Here is a 20573-nt window from a genome sequence, read left to right on the forward strand (position 1 = left end):
ATTCACATTGTTTATTCCCGTTTAATCATTGTAAGCATAGTTTTGCAACCCACAGAAAAGAGGCCTTACAAGCTGAAGTTCCTCATTTGCATATGAATAATGAATATTGTTCTCATATTTCCTCTAATGTCATCGTGTCTACTGCTAGCGGAGCAAATCCAGAGTCAAATGAGCCTGGATGGGGGAGTGGGTTGGGTGTTGGAAGGAGCGGGGTGGTGCCGGCCCCTCATTTCCCTCACGTATTACAGCGGTCTGGATCACATTTAAAACACATGTTACTGCTGCAAGGCTGTGTGCGGTTTGGCAACTCCAGAGGGAAAGACACTGACACGGGATTTAATGGGCAGGGGACTTGATCGATTGACAGACAGGAAGACAGACATCGACAAAGGAAGACAGGAACACACAAACAAATAAAGAGACGCACTTTGAGGCAGGAGGACAGCCAGACAAGCAGCCAGTGGGAGAGACACAAGGACAGGCACAAACACAACCATACCGGCCTCTCATAAGACCTTCCCAGCCCCAGCCCAGCTCTTGAGGGAGACGTGTGTGGCTACTCTACTTCCACCCCAGGCCTTTTTACACAGACACGCCACAGTAGGATCTGAAGAACTGTGGACTGATAGAGAGGAGAAGTTTCACATACAGATATTGTAACCACTGTATGAAACAGTTGGCCCTAGATGCCGGGGGAAGCCTGAGGTCCAGACTGAAGAAACTTTTATTGGAGGTGGGAGTTAAAGTATAAAGAGGAGAGGAGAGAGAGAGATGAATAGGAGTCTGAACACAGAGGAGTGTCTACAGATCATCTAACAAGAGGCCCCGACGAGACCAACAGGCCTTGAACCCATTTGGACAAACTGGGAAGAAAGAGCGTGCTTTCGTTTTTTTTAGGTAATTCTCGGCTTCTTACTGCAAGTAGCCTACTTATTTAACTGGACACCTCGGGATCTGCATCAAAGCTTCAGCAGTAAGAGGTGCATGTTTTAAAGCCTCTTTAGCCTGCTCCATTTGGCTTGGGGGTGTCTGGGTGGCTGTGACAGGTTGCGTCTGGCTCAAACACACACACACACATTGAGAGGACTGAGTGTGTGTGGTCTGAGGGACTCAGCTGGTCTGGGAAACAACGAGTCTACGGAGAGGCAGCCAGCCCTAAGTGGTTTCCAGCAGCAGGAAGAGGAGACAAGCGTCTGCCGCCGAGACTGAGGGCTTCTCAAAGGGACTGAGCAGAGCCAAGGGCCGATGATGAAGATGAAACAGACTCTGTGCCGAGTCTCCTGTCTGGTGACTCTGGTGGTGGAGCTGAGCTGGGTCAAAGTGGGCCACAGCATGCACAGAGAAGGGGGGAGTGGGGTAAGTGGGGATATGAACCTTTCTGTTTGGAAATGCAGCTTCTCTCTAATGCATGTCTATGCAACCACTTAAGTAGCCTACAGTAGCTTCAACATTTTTGCAATTCACTGTCATTTGTAACTTATCCAAAAAGGCAGATTTTGTTTCCCTTGGTGCTGAAGATGATTTTCATTCATTATCTAACATTGGCCAGATAGAAGAAATGATGGCACTTTATTGTTCTAAAGTTCTTTGTGCATTAGTTTGATTGAGGCTTTATTTCACTCTTGATTGACTTTATTTTTAGCCTTTTTCCTCTTTCACTCAGTATCTCATAAAGCTCACACTTGACCAGTTGTTAACAGTGCAGTGCACACACACACACACACACACACACACACACACACACACACATCGTGGGCTGTCCATGGAAACCAAAATCGACAGTGATCATGTGTGTGTATGCTTGTGGCTTTTCTTATGTAAACATGTTTAATGACTAAGAGAGGAAACGCATGTCAGAGGTAGTAACATTTGCAGTATCAACAACCATTTCTGCGTCAGAGTGCCGCTTTCGAATCCCTTGACTCCTTCTCTTCCCTCTTTTGCTCGTTTTCTGTTTTCTGTTCCATTCTTCTCCATATGTCACTCTCCCTCTGTCTTTTCCTCCATTACAATTCCTGTCATCCCTCTCTCCATCCTTCTCCCTCTCTGTTTCTCATTAGTGGGTCTATTCCCTGGTAGAAATTGCTGAGGGGAAACCTCCCTATTTTCTGTTGTTGTTTCTCTGATTTAAGTGGAAGCAGTCAGGCAGCCAACTTGCCCCACCCTCCTTTCCGCAACACATTGAACACATCAGAGGGCTCAGATCCTTACAATTGTCCAGAGGAAATAAAGCAAACGTTATGCAGACAAGTGTAATATTCCATGACTGTCCTCTCTGCCTTGCCTCCGCCCCAGCTGTAGACCTACCAGCCGGTATTGGTATTGGCTTTCCCGCCTCATAAATGAGATTTAGAAGTCCTGAATTTCAACTTGGCTGTTGCATGTTTAAAGTCTATTAAAATTTCATCAGGTTTTACGTGGGAAAGCAAAAAGAAACAGTTAATACACTTCACATAGGACATAGACCAATATCATTTTTAAGTTTAATTGTTTTGATGAGAGCTTGGAGAGATTAAATTTGGTATAAAAAACAAAACAAACAAACATAAAAGACACATAACGGTTTGGCTTCTATACATGTCAGAAAGTATTTGATCCAAAGCAGACAAATCTACTGTTTGGATCATCTGTATTCTTCTGTATCCATTTTGTTCTGGTTTATGTCATCATGGGAAACTTGCCTTTCAATAGCAGCATGACAGGTGGTTCATGGGAAACATGGTTTTCTGCCATCAGTTCACCCCCAACACACAGCTCCTCTCTGTTCTGTGGAGTTATACCAAGGATAAACTGACATGTGGGACTGTGTGTGAATGTGCACGTGTACAGCATGTGTGTGTGTGTGTGTGTGTGTACATATACACTACCAGTCAAAAGTTTGGACACACCTAATTGAATGTACTCTGTTATATCATCTTAAAGCCATTTTGATCTGAAGGCGTATGCTTTAAATTTGTTTTTTTTAGACAAATATAAATAGTAAAGTTGATGCCTATGTATGAATTTCTTTCCAAAGCCTTTGCTTGGCAAAGGGCGGCTACTTTAAAGAATCTAAAATATAAGATAGTTTTCATTTGTTCAACACTTTTTTGGTCACTGCATAATTCCATTTGTGTTACTTCATAGTTTTGATGTCTTTACTATTATTCTAAAATGTGGACAATGGTAAAAATATAGAGAAATGCGGTGTGCCCAAACTTTTGACTGGTAGTGTATGTGCATATTTTATGTATTTCTGTGAGGGGATGGCACTGTACTTTCTTCACTCAAATATATAGTCTTTGGAGGCGTTCTGATGGCTCAGTTGGTTAAAGTGCATACTATACCTGCGACGACCTGGGTTTCAATCCGGCCCAAGACCTGTTTTTGCATGTCACCCCTCTCTCTCCCATCTTTCCTGTCTCTCTTCACTGTCTCCCTTCACTGTTACTGTCTTTATATATATATATATATTTATATTCTGTGGTGCAGCAGAGTCATGAGACATTGGAATGAGCAGCATTCACAGATAGTTATGAGGATATAAGTACAGTACAGACCAGACACACACAGATTTGCCAGGCAGCTGTTGATAAGCAGACTCTGACTAATGAGTGTGACATCAGGCCAAGCGCTCCAAGTCATCCCTCACTACAGCACACACCACAACCGCTCAGCTTCAGTATACTCATGAGGCACAGTGCCATGTCACATGATAATACATGATACTGTAGCTATGATTTTACTGGATTTGATACGATCAGATGGTTTGAATATAAAAAAAATGTTTGTTTTTGCTTGAAAATTGTCAGAAAATGTTTGGTCTGTGAACACATGAGCATAGAGGTTTCATTGTTTTATTGGTGCATGATTATTGCCCTCCTCTGGTAGAGCTGTGCATGTTTTTCCATACACCTTCAATAACCCTCACTAACAGTAGAAAATAAGAAATAGTAAATGCATATCAACATAGGGGGTGTTGGATCAATAACCAATCATAGACTTATGCTATGAGTTTCATGTATTAGGCATGAGTTTTCAATAGTACCTTTTTGCCTCCCCAACTGAATTAAACTAAATGTTTATGTATACGGACACTTCAGGAAGACCACAGAGGGGCACTGTGACATTGAGTAAACTTTTACTCAATGTTTACTTAATGTTGTAGGATTTTATAGACCTAGTGCAGTGAGGTATAGTTTTTTTTTTTTTTTTATATGGTAAAATGAAACACTGGAGGATGAAGGTCTATTGATCCCATCAGGTATTGAGTCAGGAGCAGTGGGAGAGAGAGGTGAGGTCTGCCTCCAGCCTAGACGAGCTGCTGAGGCTGACGGACTTTCCTGACTGGAAGTTGTGGAAGTGTCGGATGAGACTGCAGCAACCAGAGACCCAGGCAGAGCTCCACTCCTCTTCCTCTTCTTCCTCCTCCTCTTCCTCTTCAGCAGGATCACACCGGTCTACACGCTACGCTGCCGACTCATACAGCCTGGAGATACTTAAAGGTTGGATAAAGCATGCATGTGAGTTCTGTGTATGTGTGTGTGTGTGTCTGTGTGCTATTGAACGTCTTACAGTGTGTGTGTGTCTCCTGTCTAGCCATAGATGAAGAGTGGCAGCGGACCCAGTGCATGCCGAGGGAAACGTGTGTTGATGTGGCCAAGGAACTGGGCACCGACCCCTCAATGTTCTTCAAGCCACCTTGTGTGTCCGTCTACAGGTTTGTTCAGCATCAAGCCAGATCCAGAACATTAACACCATTCACCAAACGCTGACATTTGGCAAAGTCCCTGCATCTAATACCACTGATGTCACCAAAACTTCCAAGCAAACATTTTGACCTTGAATAGACGTTGAATAGACATTGAATAGACGGCCTGCACCAATGCTGAAAACCTTTGTAAATACAGAGTCAAAATGAAAGTTGAGACGGCGTCCATAGTCGTCCATAGCTGCTGCCTGCAGGGGCACTGCTAATGGACAGAGAAGGGAGAATACTTTCAGTGGCCCCAAACTAGAGGGGGGCCCTGTCACATTTCATCAGGGGGCCTAGAATTCCTAGCAGCGCCCCTGGCTACCTGCATCATTTTGTAAAATAGGGACCTAAATATCTCTGATATCAGTCCAAAACAGTTTCTATTGCTGTTTTAATAGAATTTTTTATCATAGTGTGAACATTTTGTGCTAATTTGTGTTAGCACACTTATGCATGTCGCCATCTGTCCAAAAACAAATTATATTGACTAAATTTCTGGGGACAAGTGGAGCGGAGACTGGTGACTGACAGGATGTCAGTTGGTCAATGCAATATATTATTAAACAAAGGTCACCAAGCTATCCTGCACAGACACAGACAGCTTAGAGGGAACATTGGTCGTGAATGCTCCCCTGATTTGAGTTATTTTTAGCCCCGCGACAGCAGGGGCTCTATGGCTCCTTTTGTTCTAGATATAGAGTGCAAATTAATTTCTGGCTATTTTTGTTTCATCTTTGCACCCCATTATAATAATAAAAACTATAAGATGAAATTTAGGCCACTTAGGCCAAAGTGTCTGCCACCATTAGCATTTTGAACACCTTAAAATGTTGTTTACTATCTGCATTCTTTGCTGGTTGGTTGATTCAATCAAATTATTTATTTTTTATCCTATTATATGATCATATGGAATCAATTTGTCCTCCAACCAAGATATGACTTGTATGCCTACCTACAGGTGCAATGGCTGCTGCAATCAAGAGGGTGTCACCTGCAGAAACACAACCACCACATATGTCAATAAAACTGTGAGTGTTCAAATATCATTTGAGATTTTAAGTCGAGATTCTTTAACTTTTGTGTGAAACCCTATTCTAAGTATTTGAATGTTGGATATTAAACTGTACAAACCACACAAAGTTTTTCAGTGGTTGCTCAAGGAAGAGACATGAAAAAAACAGAAGATTTAGATCACCATTCCCTTTGTATGCATGCATGTGTGTGTGTGTGTTTGTGTGTGTGTGTTTGTGTGTGATTGTGATTGTATGCATTTCAGCTTCTGAGTGTGATCCCATTCAAGTTTGGACCTGAGCCCGTGCTTATAAAAGTAGCTAATCATACAGAGTGCAAGTGCTTGGAGCCCGCAATAATACGACGCAACGCCCGACCTCACAGGAGGAGTAGGTGAGTCCCACAGCTCAGTCAATCATATGTCTTTCATTGAAATTCCTGTGGTGTATTCCTATTTTATCTTTTTAATTATATACTCTTCCATTCAAATCCATTTGGTTCATTGGCAGTTGCTGTCCCATGCTGCCAGAGGCAGAAGACTCCAGGAGACTTTGTGCCAGTGGGCTGATCTGGGATTGCATGACAGACGGTTGCATACCTTACCCCTCTAGTAAACCAGGTGTGTGTGTGTGCAAGTATCTTGGAGGGCCTGTCTGTTGCGTGCACCAACTTTGACTAGACCTAGAATGTAGTGCATCTATTTAAAATCACAAGGAAACAACATTATGATGGCGTCTTCCTTCTGTAATTCCACATATTTCTGTTTGAAACAGGATATCGGGGCAGGACATAATATGGGGAGAGACTGGTCAAAAGTGGGTGGGTTGGACCAGAACAAACAAAGCCAGTGAAACCCATTGCATTCTTGGTGTAGTCGGTGAAGCAACTGAAACGCTTTCTGCATAATCTTCAGCTGTGACAAATCTTAAAAATGAATAAATTCTAGCCACCGGGACACAACCATGGTGTCTTAGGAAAAGGAAACAGGGTTGTCGGGGGTGAACACCCAAAAATGCCCCGCTGTGCCAGGTTACCACTGGTGTCACTTTGAAAGTTGGAAAGTTGCAGGTTTTAGATGATGGGAGAGGTGGAAGGGATTGTTGAAAATTGTTTTCCAGGAATTAAAAGTAATCATATAAAATTCAAGAAAATAAACATTTTGCAAACTTTTTGGCATTTACTATTAAATAGGTATATGCTATGATACGGACAATTAGCTAACAAGGTGGAAAAGTCATATCTTATTGTTATTTCCCCCTGGTTAGAGCTTCCACTCAGTTCGTGGATGCCTGACTGTGAGATAGACGTGGAGCGCTGTCATTGCCTCCCTCGACCCCAGCCGTCCCTCAGGCCCAGACCGCTCCACCGCTGCCACCGCAACTCCACCATCTGTGGCACCAAGAGACGACACTGACCACAGCTCCTGCAGGTAGGGTGGATTTAAGAAACTTTAATTTCTCTTAAAAAAATATAACGCAACACTAAAACATTAAAATAAGATGCTGCATTCAAGGGCCTTCAGAGATTACAGTCAGTCTTTTTCACAGTATCCTATAAATGCACCCCAGGTTTTCACAAATTTCCCAGGTGACTTTGATTTGTTGTATCATATCTTCTTCATTTGTATAAATGCAACCGTTTTGCTGAAACACTTTTGAAAGCAAGGTGAGGTTGAGGATTTCCCGTCCCTGAGTATCTTTTTTATTGCTGTGACCATTGATCTTTGCAGACAATCAATCATCTACCCTGAAATGTGTGTAACTGTGATAGTAGCTGTGGGGATAAGATAGTTTTATCCTCTGTTCGCTTTTATTGTTAGTGCATATACCTGTGTTTAATGGAGGAGCTGAAACTCCCCCGAAAGAGGATACGATTTGCCGCTGGAGATTTTACTCACTGTTTTTAAAAGTCTCTCCATGTGCCAAACGGGAAAGATCAGCCTGTCACTCAATATTTATTTTCCAAACCGTTAAATCATATAGTAGCAGAGAATGCTCTCCATAAATGATTTACAAAACAAGATTAAGATCTCTGATAAGTCTGATAAACATCAAAATAGCTAAAATATTAGTAGAACCTGACATGCTGAGTATGCAGGAATAGGCTATTATGTTTACATTTGTTGCATATGGTCATTGTGCCCTAATCTGTAATACTCATACAACTCATTCTGTATAAAGTGGTAGTGGTTTTGGAATAATGGAAGTAGCTACAGTGAAAGTGTGAATTGAATGGATAAATTGATGTCAACCTCCAGAGCTCAAACGGGGTGAATCTGGCAGAGAGGTAGACATTAGGAGCTTTATTGTGTCCAGGGTCATGCATATTTTACGCTGCTAAATGCTTCCTCTTTCATCCACAGATGCAAGTGACACAAGTACCAGTCCACTGTGGGAATAAATTACGACAACCTGCTTGCCCGAGAAGTATGGAAGCAGAGAAAAAAGGCTCATAATTTATTTACAGTCCTATTTATGCCAATCACTTTAACTAATTAAAAACCTTCTTTATTTTTTTCCTGAGATGATATTAACGCTCATGACCATGTTAATAGATTTTTAACATGCTTGTCTTATGTTTAAATCAATGTGTAAAGTTTATGATTTGTACATTTGTCCTTTGTGCACTGAACATTTAGTTTATATTAAAAGATTGATATTTTTATAATTTGAATTTTTTATGCACATATGGATTATTGCCTGTCTTCTGATGGACATTTTGCCGATATTGATCTATTTGACCAATCTTCATATCGAGAGTTTGGTGCAAAAGGGGCGCAAGTTCCATTTTGGCAGAAAATAAGTGTTATATATCATTGGAAAGTTCTTGTTGAACTCTATCTGGTGGTCAGAAGAACACACAAAATCAGAATCAAGTGAAAAAAAATGACTCGAATACCTTATGTTTTGAATAACAAGGTGCAATCATTCAAAGTTTTGGTTTTGCTCTGCTATAAACTATAATATTAAGAAACTGTTAACATACGCCCCTTTTGCTCTAAACCCTTGATATATTCATGTCCTGTTGTCATGCAAAACTAGTGCAGTGCCCGTTCAAAATAGGCATAGGCTATCAGTCACTTGCTTTGAGCCTTGCTGCTGCACAGAGTGCTGTTCGCCCCGCCCCGCTGCTGCACAGAGCGCTGTTCACTTGTTTATTCATTAACATTGAATGTGTCGCATGTCCAATCCAACACTGCACATCCTTGGGTCCCCAGCAATACACCCGCCAAGTGTGAAGTAGATCGGATGAACGGTTCTCAAGATATGCGAAGGACACACATACAGACAGAGATTCCTTGCTTTATAGTATGGTAATTACAAATTCACAGGATCTCACTTGTATGAAGCAGAGCTTGCCTCTAGAGGGTGCAAAACACTGTTTTTGAAAGCAAATCTAGTTGCATCATGTTGTATCAAGGGCTCCTGTGTTTTGCTGTACTATGTCTGTTCTTCTGTTTGAAGAACAGACAGTAAGTTAAATGAGCGTGGTTACTTCAAAGAAGCAATATGGGTGGAGTAACCTGACATTCTTGTTCCCTGGATCTCATCTTTACAAAATCATTCATATGAAATCTGCTTCCTTGCCATGGAGGCAGAGAAGATAAAAACTTTTGATAAGTGCTCTGTGCTCTGCAAAGTACTTGGGCTTCCAGGAGAAAGCTCAACTTTCTATATCAGTGTCTGAAGAGCTCCAGCAGAGACAACGCTGTTCTTTCAAAGACTTTTTGTAAATAGGGTTTCTCAAACAAATAAAACATGAATGTCCATTGAACATATGTTTATTTTACTGCTGTTGCTGGGTGAGTGTATTGATTTCTGTTCTGAGAATCTCATTTTATTCCCCAGCATGATAGCGCTGCTCGTCAAAATTGTAAACATTATACCATATACGCCGCAAATTGGCCTATCTCCTTTTGTTGGCTTCCTTCCTTCAAAATTGATTTTCCCATCATAAAATGACAGGATGTCTTTATGTCATCATGTCTCAGAGGTATGAGGAATAGATTAATAAGTGCTAGTCTGTTGCTCACTGTAACAAAACAGTGATTTTTTTGATGCTCTCTCCTGTGGGTGCCTGCTCTAATAGCAACACTCAGTAGCTTCTCCCTAAAGTGTCCCAGCTCCTCTGTCCAGCAAACCCCATCCTGCCTCTGGGAGCCATATACAGGCTGTGACAGAGGTCAGGCTGACAAGTGCCACCAGCTGGAAAGGTGAGGCAGACACTGCAGGTACTGTAGAATTGCTGTCACCTTTGTACACCTCCACATTGCCCTCACATGGGACAGATGAAGCTTTCGATTCATTTCACCTGTCCTTTTGGCTCGAGTGTGCCAAAGCACTCAGATCCTGCCTGACTTCCATCATGGTAATAGAATGAAAAGAAAAAACATGATGTATTAAATATTTCATGAAACAATTTCATTGCTATTTCAACACTGTAAACTATCCTCCACAATGTGATGATATTGGCCTGGGTCTTGGTTTTATACAAAATAAATAGGCCTGAAGTTACAGGGACTATTATCTCCCCCTTGTTGCATTGTTTGTGTACTGCTGTTTTCCAGTGTGTGCTGCCTCCTCTGCCCCCATTGTAGAAGCACACCAGGCATCCCTAAAGTTCCTCACTGTTACTGCAGCATCATCAGCTAACAGAGTTTTAAGCACTGTTGCAAAACATTGTTAGAAGAATAGCAATCACACTGTTTATAATTATGCAACAGATTCAGTCCCTGTTCGACCTGAGAAAGTCATGTGTTAGGCATGCACTTGTTCATGGTGAAGGAAAGCAGGGAGCTGAGTCTTATTAGAAAATCATATTCTTTTCTACACAGGGCCAAGGCCATTCAGTACCTGATAACATATTTTCCAACCTATTCAATCATCTCGTAATGCTCCCTGTTCTTTGCTTCGGACTGTTTGTGCCAAAGAAAGCGGATCGTCATGTGGGTTTACGGTGCTGTAATGACAAATTACAAGTTGAAATTTGGGAATAGGTCTTTTTTTCCCTCTTTTTTTCTCTCTCTGTTTCTCTTTCTTCTCTTTCTCTTTTGTATAAAACGTCTTTTAGAGGTGGCAGGCCTATAAAGAGGTAGTAATAGGTCTATATAAGTTTAAGTAGGCCTAGTAATAATTGCACTGATGGGAAGCTATGGACATCATTAGTAGTAGAGAAAAATAAGATAATAAGAATCAGGTCTAGAGAATATTGCATTAGCGTATATTCCACAGTATAAATAGGTATAAATATATAACTATCCAGCCAAAACAGAGTTGAGGATTTAAAAACTGACTATTTGACAGATGCAGATGCTGGATACCAGCAGAAGAGTGCTCTTTTGTTAAGTGTGGTAGTGGTGTGCATTTCTATCTATCTATTTATCTATCCATCTATCTATCCATCTATCTCTGAATAGATAGATTAGCCCAAATATTTACTTCTAATCATCAGTGCACATGTATTAATCAACAAAAAAACAACAGTAGACACTGGTAGGTTGATCATCAAATACAAATATTTATGCTTTTGTGGTGCAAATATGGCCATCTACAGTGTATTTCCACTGTATATTTCTGTTAATTATGTTTTAGTCTGAATCACAATTCCCAGCAGTAATTTCTGACATTACATTACATATAACATTAGTTAGTCTGTCCAAAGCTCATCATATGCGCTGCTCTGGCAGCTTTTTTACCTATCCGTACTGAAATGAAACCTGTCGTTATGTGTTTGATGATGAATTTTAAAAGATTAAAAGAGAAGATTTAGGATTTTTCTAAGTCTTGTAGTATGTCCGGGGTTTAATACTCATTGACTCAAAAATTTAAATTTTGTGAAAACGTACTAACTAAAAAAAATCTACTTTGGCATTTTGTGTTATTGTGTGCAGATCACTGACAAAAAAATCCTAATTTAATATTTAATTCGGCTATAGCACCACAAAATGCGGAAAGAGTCAAGAGAGTTGTTAAATACATTTTGAAGGTGCTGTATTGCAATAGTAGATTGGTTAGCTTTGTATTGTAGGGACTTGTGTGTAGAAGCAGTATACACATTTAGAGTAGTAATTCTTTTACCTTAATGGGCACTCTGTCTGTCAGTGACCTTTGCCCTGCTGGATCCTTCACTGTAGAGCAGGACAAAACATCTCTGAGTCTGTTATTAGGCCTGGCTTAACCTGATTCATCAGTTTATTTAGTTATTGCCTCTACATCCTTTCATACAGGAAATTAGTCATAATTTAATAATAGGACAAATGTACTTCACTTCTTTTTTTCTGTAATTATGTGGAAATGAAAAGGGTATTGTGAAATCTCAAATGAACAGAAGCAAGGATATTTAATTTTTCAGACATCCAACAACTAAACTATACAGACTTTCTTGGGCCATAGGTTCATTAAAAGAGAACTGGGATGAGTTAAATTTGTGAATACAGTTTGGTAAGGTTGATATATTGCTGACCGAATAGGTCTTTCAGGGGCCACTAGTTAGAATCTCAGTGATGAGGCATAACAGCTTTTTATCACGAAGCACACATCAGTGACTAATGAAGAGAAAGCTCACAGTCTGCTCGACACCCGTTACTGTGTAGGAAGGCAGGCAGTGAGGAAGTGTGGAAGAGCAACTCTGAATAACTCTGAATTTTCCTCGACAGAAAGAGCTCCTCTCGCCTGCCTTCAGCGACAGGCCTGTGACTTTCAAATGGCTTGCCCTGTCACTTGGGTCGTCTTCACTGGCCCGCTCATATTCAACCACCGCATGGCCTCAACTCGTCATACATGTGGCCTCAAATGACACTAAACTGGAGTAATCACAAAGGCTCAAGCAAGACTTTAAAACCTTTATAAACACTTTACTGGAATTGAATTGGCACTAGATGGAAGGATGGATGGATGTTTGCCTTTGCAATTTTCACCGCATATACTGTGAGTTTGAGTGACAGCACAATGTTGTTCCTGCTCTTTCCTGAGTCCTAACATCTCAGTATTATACTGAAATGGACATGCACATAAGGGCATGGACATACTGAACATTTACTTAAACAAGCTACAAAGCATTTAAATCCCTAAATCTTATTCCTATCGTAAGCTATCGCCATATTTTGTTTTCTAACGTAAGAGCAAAAGTAGAGTCATTGAGGAGTTTTATTCACAACACAATTTGCATGATCCTGTAGGGAGAGATAACATTAAGGCTTTCTGAGCACCACTAACATGTAAAGACTAGACTGAGAATTGGAAATTTTGTTAGTCTTTATATCGTTTTTAAGGCATATACAGTAGTAGGCCTAAATATTAGCTGCTATTGTGCAAATAGAGTAATCTTTTATTGGAAACAATTGTAGACTTTCCAATATTTCAGTAAATATCATAATAATAATTAAACTTATTTGAAAAATCATGGATGGAGAGACAAAAGACAAATGACGAGGGAAATTTAACAAATGGCAGTGTCAAGTTTAATGTAAAATGATTTAACCATTTAACCATGCCTAATAAGCCTAAAAAATTATATAAAAGTCTAATATATTTATATATTTTATATATTGTGACTCACTGAGGCTAAAGTATGGCCAGTGTCATATTTTGCCATATCCAACTGATGCCCATGTTTCCAGCCCTTAGAGAGGGTCTATGTTTGGAGAGCGTGTGCTACAGAGAATGCTGAATTAGGGTATAAAGTGCTGTAGTCCATCTGAAAGACCTGTGGGAGTTTACTTCATTTTCACACATACGTCATCAGGTTGCTCTTAGTGTCCAAGGTGACCAAGGAAACAGGCACATGCATCTTAGAGGCACTAAAGGAACAGTTGCTGTTACATAGTACGGAACATGCAATTGAGTTAATCTTTTGTAATTGCACCCATCACCACTCCAGCACAATGGGTGGAAAGAAAATAATTAATGCTGCACTTGTAACCATTTTCTTTGAGGAAGTTAGAAAAAAACATTGAAAAGACATCATTAAAAAAACATCTTACAAGACAAATGGCATGTCTGTAAAAATGTCTGTAAAAAGAAAGCAATTTTATTGAGGTATATGATTACTGAAGCACTTGACATCTGCAGTTGCAATTGGGTTAAAAGCCGGTTAAGGTGGATGGATAACAATAAAACACCAGCTTAGATTACTATGGAGCAGAACTCATGAAACCAATATGAAAATACTGCAAACTCTTTGCTTCTGCCCAGGCTAAAAAAATGAATAAAAACCAATAGATGGGTTGAAAAAGGAAATTGTTAAGATTAGGCAATAACTGGGCTAATATTTGCTTAGGAGGAAGTGTCTGGCAACATTTTACAAATAATAATAATGATAATAATAAACTTTATTTCTATAGCACTTTTCTTACGCAAAGTAGAAAGTGCTTCACAATTAAAAGAATAAAAACACACAAATACACAACTAAGACATACATAGACATACATAAGACATATAGGGAAAGTTCCAAGAGACATTTGAAAAGAAAACAAAAGTAATAATGATAATAATAGAGTTGTTTGTATCAATGACAAAAAAATGACAAAAAGTACACTTGCTACATAATTTGCCAAGATTACAGTTAGCAAGTATGTACAGTAGCACTAAAGTAGTTTTCACTTTTTCCTTTGAAACTTCTAATGTCTCTGATTTTGTATCTACTGTTATTGTAGGCCTACGTAGCATGTAAACGGGAATATGAATGGAATAGTTCTATAGGCAACCCATGTAAACATCTTATTCAGAATAGGCCAATAGGCCAATAATCAGATTATTGCTGTCTATGTAAATGTAGTCACTGACACTGACCATAAAATAAATGTGATGACATTTCTATTCACTGATGTGCTGTGATGGTTCAGACACTCTGCCTTGGGACAAATGCTTCCTTTCACTTCAGCATAAGGGCAAAAGCCACAGGATCAATACAATGCTTAGTGAATAGCTAACCTTATGACTGTAACACCTATTCAACACTGTTGGTGACCTTTGGAGAGTCAGCAAGGGATCCAGGAAGGCTGGGAATGTTACCGCTTCATTTTTTTCTCTTGTGGAGACAGTTTTGAGTGATCTAAGATGACAAGCCAGATCGTTCCTAGACGCAGAAGCACTGCCGGTGTCTGACTGAAGTTTCACCCTGATTGTCTACAATGCTACAGTTTTGAAGTTGCGCATTGCTTGTTTTGTGTTATGTGTACAATGACAACAACAATTCTTAAACAGCACTGACATATTTTTATGTGATTTGGGGAAACAATGCATTTGGTGACGCAGTTGGCTAAGGTATGTACCATGTAACCATGACCGTTTGAATCTTTTCTCTTCCCCCTTTCCTGTCTCTCTCCACTATCCAATAAAGAAGAGATGGCATAAAAATAATCTTAAGAAAAAAATCATTGATCCTACACAGACCCAGGGCGCGTGTGTTCAATTCTATGCACTGAAACATCCTGTGACATGGTTAAATTACCTAATTCTACTAATGAGATAATAACGTTACCTACCGTTAAAGTTTGTAGGGCAGCAGAAGACGGGTTACTGTTTACAAATCCTGTTACTAACACAGGCGAGTTTGGAGCAAATTGTGGAATGGTAAGTTCACTTTTGTTTTCACACTTGGACACACTGGATTCAGTACAATGCTGCTGGTCTGCTGTCTGTACATCTCCACATGACGGACATGATGTGATGCACACATCAGGTGCATTAGAGATCGATTTAGATCAATTTCTGTACAGTATCTGTATGGGAAACACTGCATCTCTCAGACAAAGACGCCCTCTAGAGGCCATCTCACGAAGCGCATCATCTCAAAAAGCGACAGATGGCGGACTGACTGACTGACTGCCTGACCTGAATTTGCCTCATGATGCCCTCCGCTGTGCCGTGGGAAAAAAAGGGGCATGGCCAACCAGGAGAAGGAGAAAAACGGTAAGCTAGTTAACTTAGCTGTACTAGCCTATAATAGCTGGTAAGAAGACCTAGAAATGGTAGGAACCAAACATGTCTGTTCCTTGCTTGGGACCCTGTTGTACGACCAAATCACAACCCAAGTGTAGTCAAATTACATACTTCACCTAAGTGGAACTTGGACCTTTGTCACCAATGGTAACGTCTTCACAGTTTGCGAAACAGCAACAGCACGATAATATTAGCTAAAGTGATTGTCTTGCATAAAGTTTAGCAAAGTGTATACAATATTACACAGACATGCATGGCCAGTAGGCCAGATAATACACAACTTGTTATCGTTGCCTGAGGAATTACGTTATTAGATTATTTTGCGATGTTGCCTTCCTTTAAAGTGCCTGATTTTTGCGTGGGGTTTGACGTGAAGTTGGGAATGAGAACAGGTTGGTACACAAGAAGAGGGCTAACCCTCTACTGTCCTGTACAGAACTGTTGCATGGTGTTTGACATAAAGCGCAAAGTAGGAAAAAGAGCAAACCTATTATAATTTTTGCCATTCATTGATGCTGTAAATGGGTCTGTCAGCGTTGAAGTGACAGACCTAAAATTAATCTGAGTCACTCAAAAAAAAGGATTGCAAATTAGTGTAGGCCATCCCTAGAAAAGACGCCATAGGACACAAACTAAAATTTGGGATCTTTATTCCTGACTACTCCCATAAAAAGAATAGCATTAAAGAAAGTTTAATGGTTTAAGATGAAGGTACAGTCTCTTTGCTACTCTATCCTGAATGCCCTTCGCTCCTCTCTCTGCGTGGACCAGTGTGCAAAAACCACTCACACAGTAATGCCCACAGAAATAAATCTCAGTGCATAAACAATTCATAGAGTGGTACTCAAGGGCAAAAGCAAACCAAAGCACAGCAAAGTGAAGGTAAGTGCATAAAAGTACATAAATAACAATAATAGCATGTCTTCCTGCAACAAAAAAACCCCAAAAGGATTTAACTACACAATACAGGCCAGTCTCCTCCTTAAAACACATCTGTATTACAAATGAAATACATTCTCATGGAAAATAAAACTCCAGAGAAACTATTTGAATGTACAGACAAACTCACTTCCCAGAGTGCATCTTAGGCCAAGGATGTGGAACTGGCCACCAACAACCCTTCCCAATGACGCATGAAACTGCACTTTCATAATTTTGACAAAAATTACAAATGATAAAATCATCAAAATACTGCAGCACAGAGCTCAGTTGGTGTGAGCTAGGTCAGACCAGCACATGTTGCAAATATGGAAAATCCAACTATGTACCAAAAGCCATCCGATGATATATATTCTCTGCATAACATTAACTCATGATGTTTATCCACTTATTGCTTTTACCCAACACTGGGTCATGAATGCAACCTCTCCTGTCCACATGCAATGCTCTCTCTCCACTCAGCAACACACATGTGCATTACCCATCACACCTTGCACAACACAAAAACTGGATTCTCCAGGGGCCAGTGCCATCTACTGGGCATGTGAAACTTGTCTGCATTAGCACTGGTGCCTTACCCCTTATCAATGTAATGTGTGGTGGCAGTAAATTGTTGAATAGCCTACTAATACAACCATTTCAACCACTTCATGAATGTTACATCTTGAAGACAAGGCAACATTTTCTATGTTATATTGCAGGTAACCTTGCCTATACTATTTTCAAACAGCTGAACCATTTTACACAGAGAATTCTATATCTTCTATATATCTCAGGAATTAAGAGGAATGTTTTCACTCAGGCATTTTCCAGCACTTTGTACTGTTGTTGGAAGTTGAGAGAAGACTTAAAAGGTTATCGACCCGCATAATGGTGGCAATTCCTTTTGCGTTCAGTACTGGTACCTGTTCCACCACTATTGACATGAGAGGACATACTACTAATGCTATAGATTTCTGTCTCCCTTGTAGATCACAGGCTGTTGGCCATGCTTGGTAAATCAAACTGTCCTTTAGTAGTTTTTGAGTTTTCAAGCTGGGAAACTATGAGCTATGAAAGCTTCATCCACTGTAATGAGCATAGCTGTCAAAACAATTGATTGAACAAAAAGTCTTGATTAAAAGTTTGTATCCATTTTTATCCATTTTGGTTTAATTCAGCAGGCTTGGTAGCTGGTGTTGTTCTGCCCTGTCAGAAAAACAAATCAGTCTCTTCCGTACAGAGGCCTGTGCAAGAAATGTTCAAGAGCCAATCAAACTTCGAACTTCCACTCCTCAAAATCCTGTAATCTCTTTCTCTCAAACATGATTTTCCATAGACCTCTTGGAGTGAACCAGTGTTGGCACTGTGAGTCTACATTACTTTGGAAGAGCATCATCCACCAAGATACCGCAAGCTGTTTGAAAGCCTTTTCTTGTTAGCTAGCCACTAGATTCTGATACTAGCCAAACCTGAGCCAAATTCTGTATTTTTTGGGCATTTCTGCTTTAATGGATAGAGATAGGAAATCGTAGATGAAATGCAGCAAAGGGCACAGGCTGGATTTGAACCTATGCTGCTGTGATTAGGACTTAGCCTAAATGGTGCCACCAGGGCATCCCAGAGCCACCAGGGCATCCCCTATAGAAAATAATTAAGCATGATGTAGTTCAATTGTTTCTTATAAATTATAATTCATGCTGTGTGAAGTAAAAATTTAGTTATTAAACAAATTAGGCACTGAATTCAAACCCTTGGCCGGTGACAGTATTAAGAAGCATCACTGTGCAACACTAAGGTTAGGTCTACTAAGTTAAATACTTAAGTGAGACACAGGAAGATACTTACAATATTGTGTGTAACTGATATTTGATTCACAGATCTCCAGCACATAAACCATCTCCCTTAATGGGTCTGCAGGCAGGAACAAGTCGTTGAGAATTGAGCAGTTCACTGTGTGTCCATGACCATGGCTTTAGAATGGCATATGGCAGTATGGTGTATATTAAATGATAAATGACATGGGCAGTGCACATGTTAAACAGCAAATGGCAAAAGCAGTTGTGATGAACGATAAAAGCGATGTCCTGTGTTTATCAAATCAATACTGGTTCAAGCAAATTACTGATGTTTGTATTAATTCAAGCATATGTTTACCTATGCTTTTATTAAGCCAGTTCTATTTTTAACCGACTCCATTCTTTCCATTTAAGTTTTCATTCCTCAAATTAAAAAGGTACTAATGAGTAGCCTAATCCCTAAAGACCCAGAAATAGCATGGCTAAGGAAGACGACATGTTAAGTGGATGGTTGACACTGTGCAGCACACAAATTTGGCAAGGCCCTCACACCATAATTAAACGAACACTGTCCAGACTGAATCATATACCCACCCATCACACCCTGGGCATGATCCTTTCCCTCTATGAAGCACCAAATTAGGAAATCGTGATGTGATATGGTGACTGTAAATCTAGCATGTGACGTTGCAGATTAGCTGTGTCCAGTGAACGCAGTGGCGCAGAAAGTATGTGGTGTATACACAGTCAACAGGACCAAGACTCTAAACAGTCAAATGAGTGGAAAGGCACACATGACGTAGTGAGGATCCACCTTCAATATGCTATAGCTGTAGTTCTTCACAAATAAAGTGATTTTTTAACTGCTATTTTTTAAGCGGTTATTCCTCTAATGGCAGCAAAATGTATTGTGCAATATGTTAAAACTAAGCAGCAACAGGCTGAACCTCATAAGATCTACTTGTGGTAATACTTCAGATTAGGGAACACATATTAACTATTAATAAGTTGCTTATCAACATGCATATTTGTAGTGTATTGGTTCATTATCAGTCATAGCAAACCACTTATTAGCACCTGATTCTGCACTATTGTATTCTACAAGTATAACCCATTAACTATGGGTCAATAGCCTCCTAATTCTAATTCACAGCATGGTGATATAAAGGATTTAACTGACAATGAAAGGAAAAAATCCTTCAGAAACATGTGAATTGCAGTAACAAATACGTACGCACACAAATACACACACACACACACACACACTCACACACACACACTCACACACACACACTCACATTCCATTCCAAATTACAGATGAGAATTCCAATAGCTAGCAGTTACATTCATTGTTTATTTTTCATGCAGTGTAAACTTAACACTGATACACAGAGACTTTTTATAAACAATACAGCTCAATAAAGTCATTGTAACCACAGGACAGCTAACACTGAAAGTACATCTCTTCAGGTGCATGTGTGAAACATCACAGTTATCATGCTGTTTGACATTTAGAAATATAATAATACAGTGACAGGGTACAGGAAGAATATCCATCAATAGCCAGCAGAGTATCCATCACTATCAAAAGACACTGTAGTGTATTTAAAGCACACTGAATGAGGTTTCATCTTGTTAACATGTACATACACAACAAAAAATATTCATCTTAGCAAATAATTTAACCCAGTACTGAGTCCTAAAATGTTATTTTACTTAAAAACTGTGCAAACGTCTGTCAGTGGGGTGAGATGATTTTATGACTTGTTTCTGAAGCGAATTGACTTGTTTAAAAGAAATTCTTGAATCAATACTAGTGGAATGCCTGCCTTATTCTGCCTTTTCTTGTTTCTACAAAACTTGTCTTTGTGAAACCTGTCATTTCACCTTTACTTCTGAAACTGAATAAAAGTAAATGTAGCTTGAGTAGCGAGGGTTATTGTTTTCAGAAGCAAACTGCAATCCTTTCATCTCTCTCCACTCTCAACTTCTGCCAAACTCTGTGCCAAAGCCAGAATTTGTAAGCTTGGCTTAAATCCTTAAGTATACTGTATTATGCATGCATCTTTTTCTTATTTTTCATAATCGGATGAATTATGCATGGTTCTTTTTGCATCACATAATCTGATGTGCAAATTTTACAATCATAATCCTTCGTTTGCATAATA

At 39.8% G+C, this 20573-nt stretch overlaps 1 protein-coding gene across 1 annotated transcript; it reads left to right on the plus strand.

The window, feature by feature from the left end:
- The first annotated feature begins 1124 nt into the window (after positions 1–1124).
- vegfd (vascular endothelial growth factor D) lies at positions 1125–8967 on the plus strand. Its single transcript, XM_071533629.1, has 8 exons — positions 1125–1356; positions 4244–4484; positions 4579–4699; positions 5694–5763; positions 6012–6139; positions 6256–6365; positions 7012–7175; positions 8109–8967. The coding sequence occupies exons 1-7, from the start codon at positions 1246–1248 to the stop codon at positions 7158–7160; spliced, it is 930 nt and encodes a 309-aa protein (XP_071389730.1). The 5' UTR covers positions 1125–1245; the 3' UTR covers positions 7161–7175; positions 8109–8967.
- Positions 8968–20573: the final 11606 nt, after the last annotated feature.

The sequence above is a fragment of the Centroberyx affinis genome, unplaced genomic scaffold (genome assembly GCF_046629955.1).
Source record: "Centroberyx affinis isolate AG114_WGS23_722 - 3 ecotype Tasmania unplaced genomic scaffold, CSIRO-AGI_Caff_v1 ptg002385l_1, whole genome shotgun sequence".
NCBI classification, from domain to species: Eukaryota; Metazoa; Chordata; class Actinopteri; order Beryciformes; family Berycidae; genus Centroberyx; species Centroberyx affinis.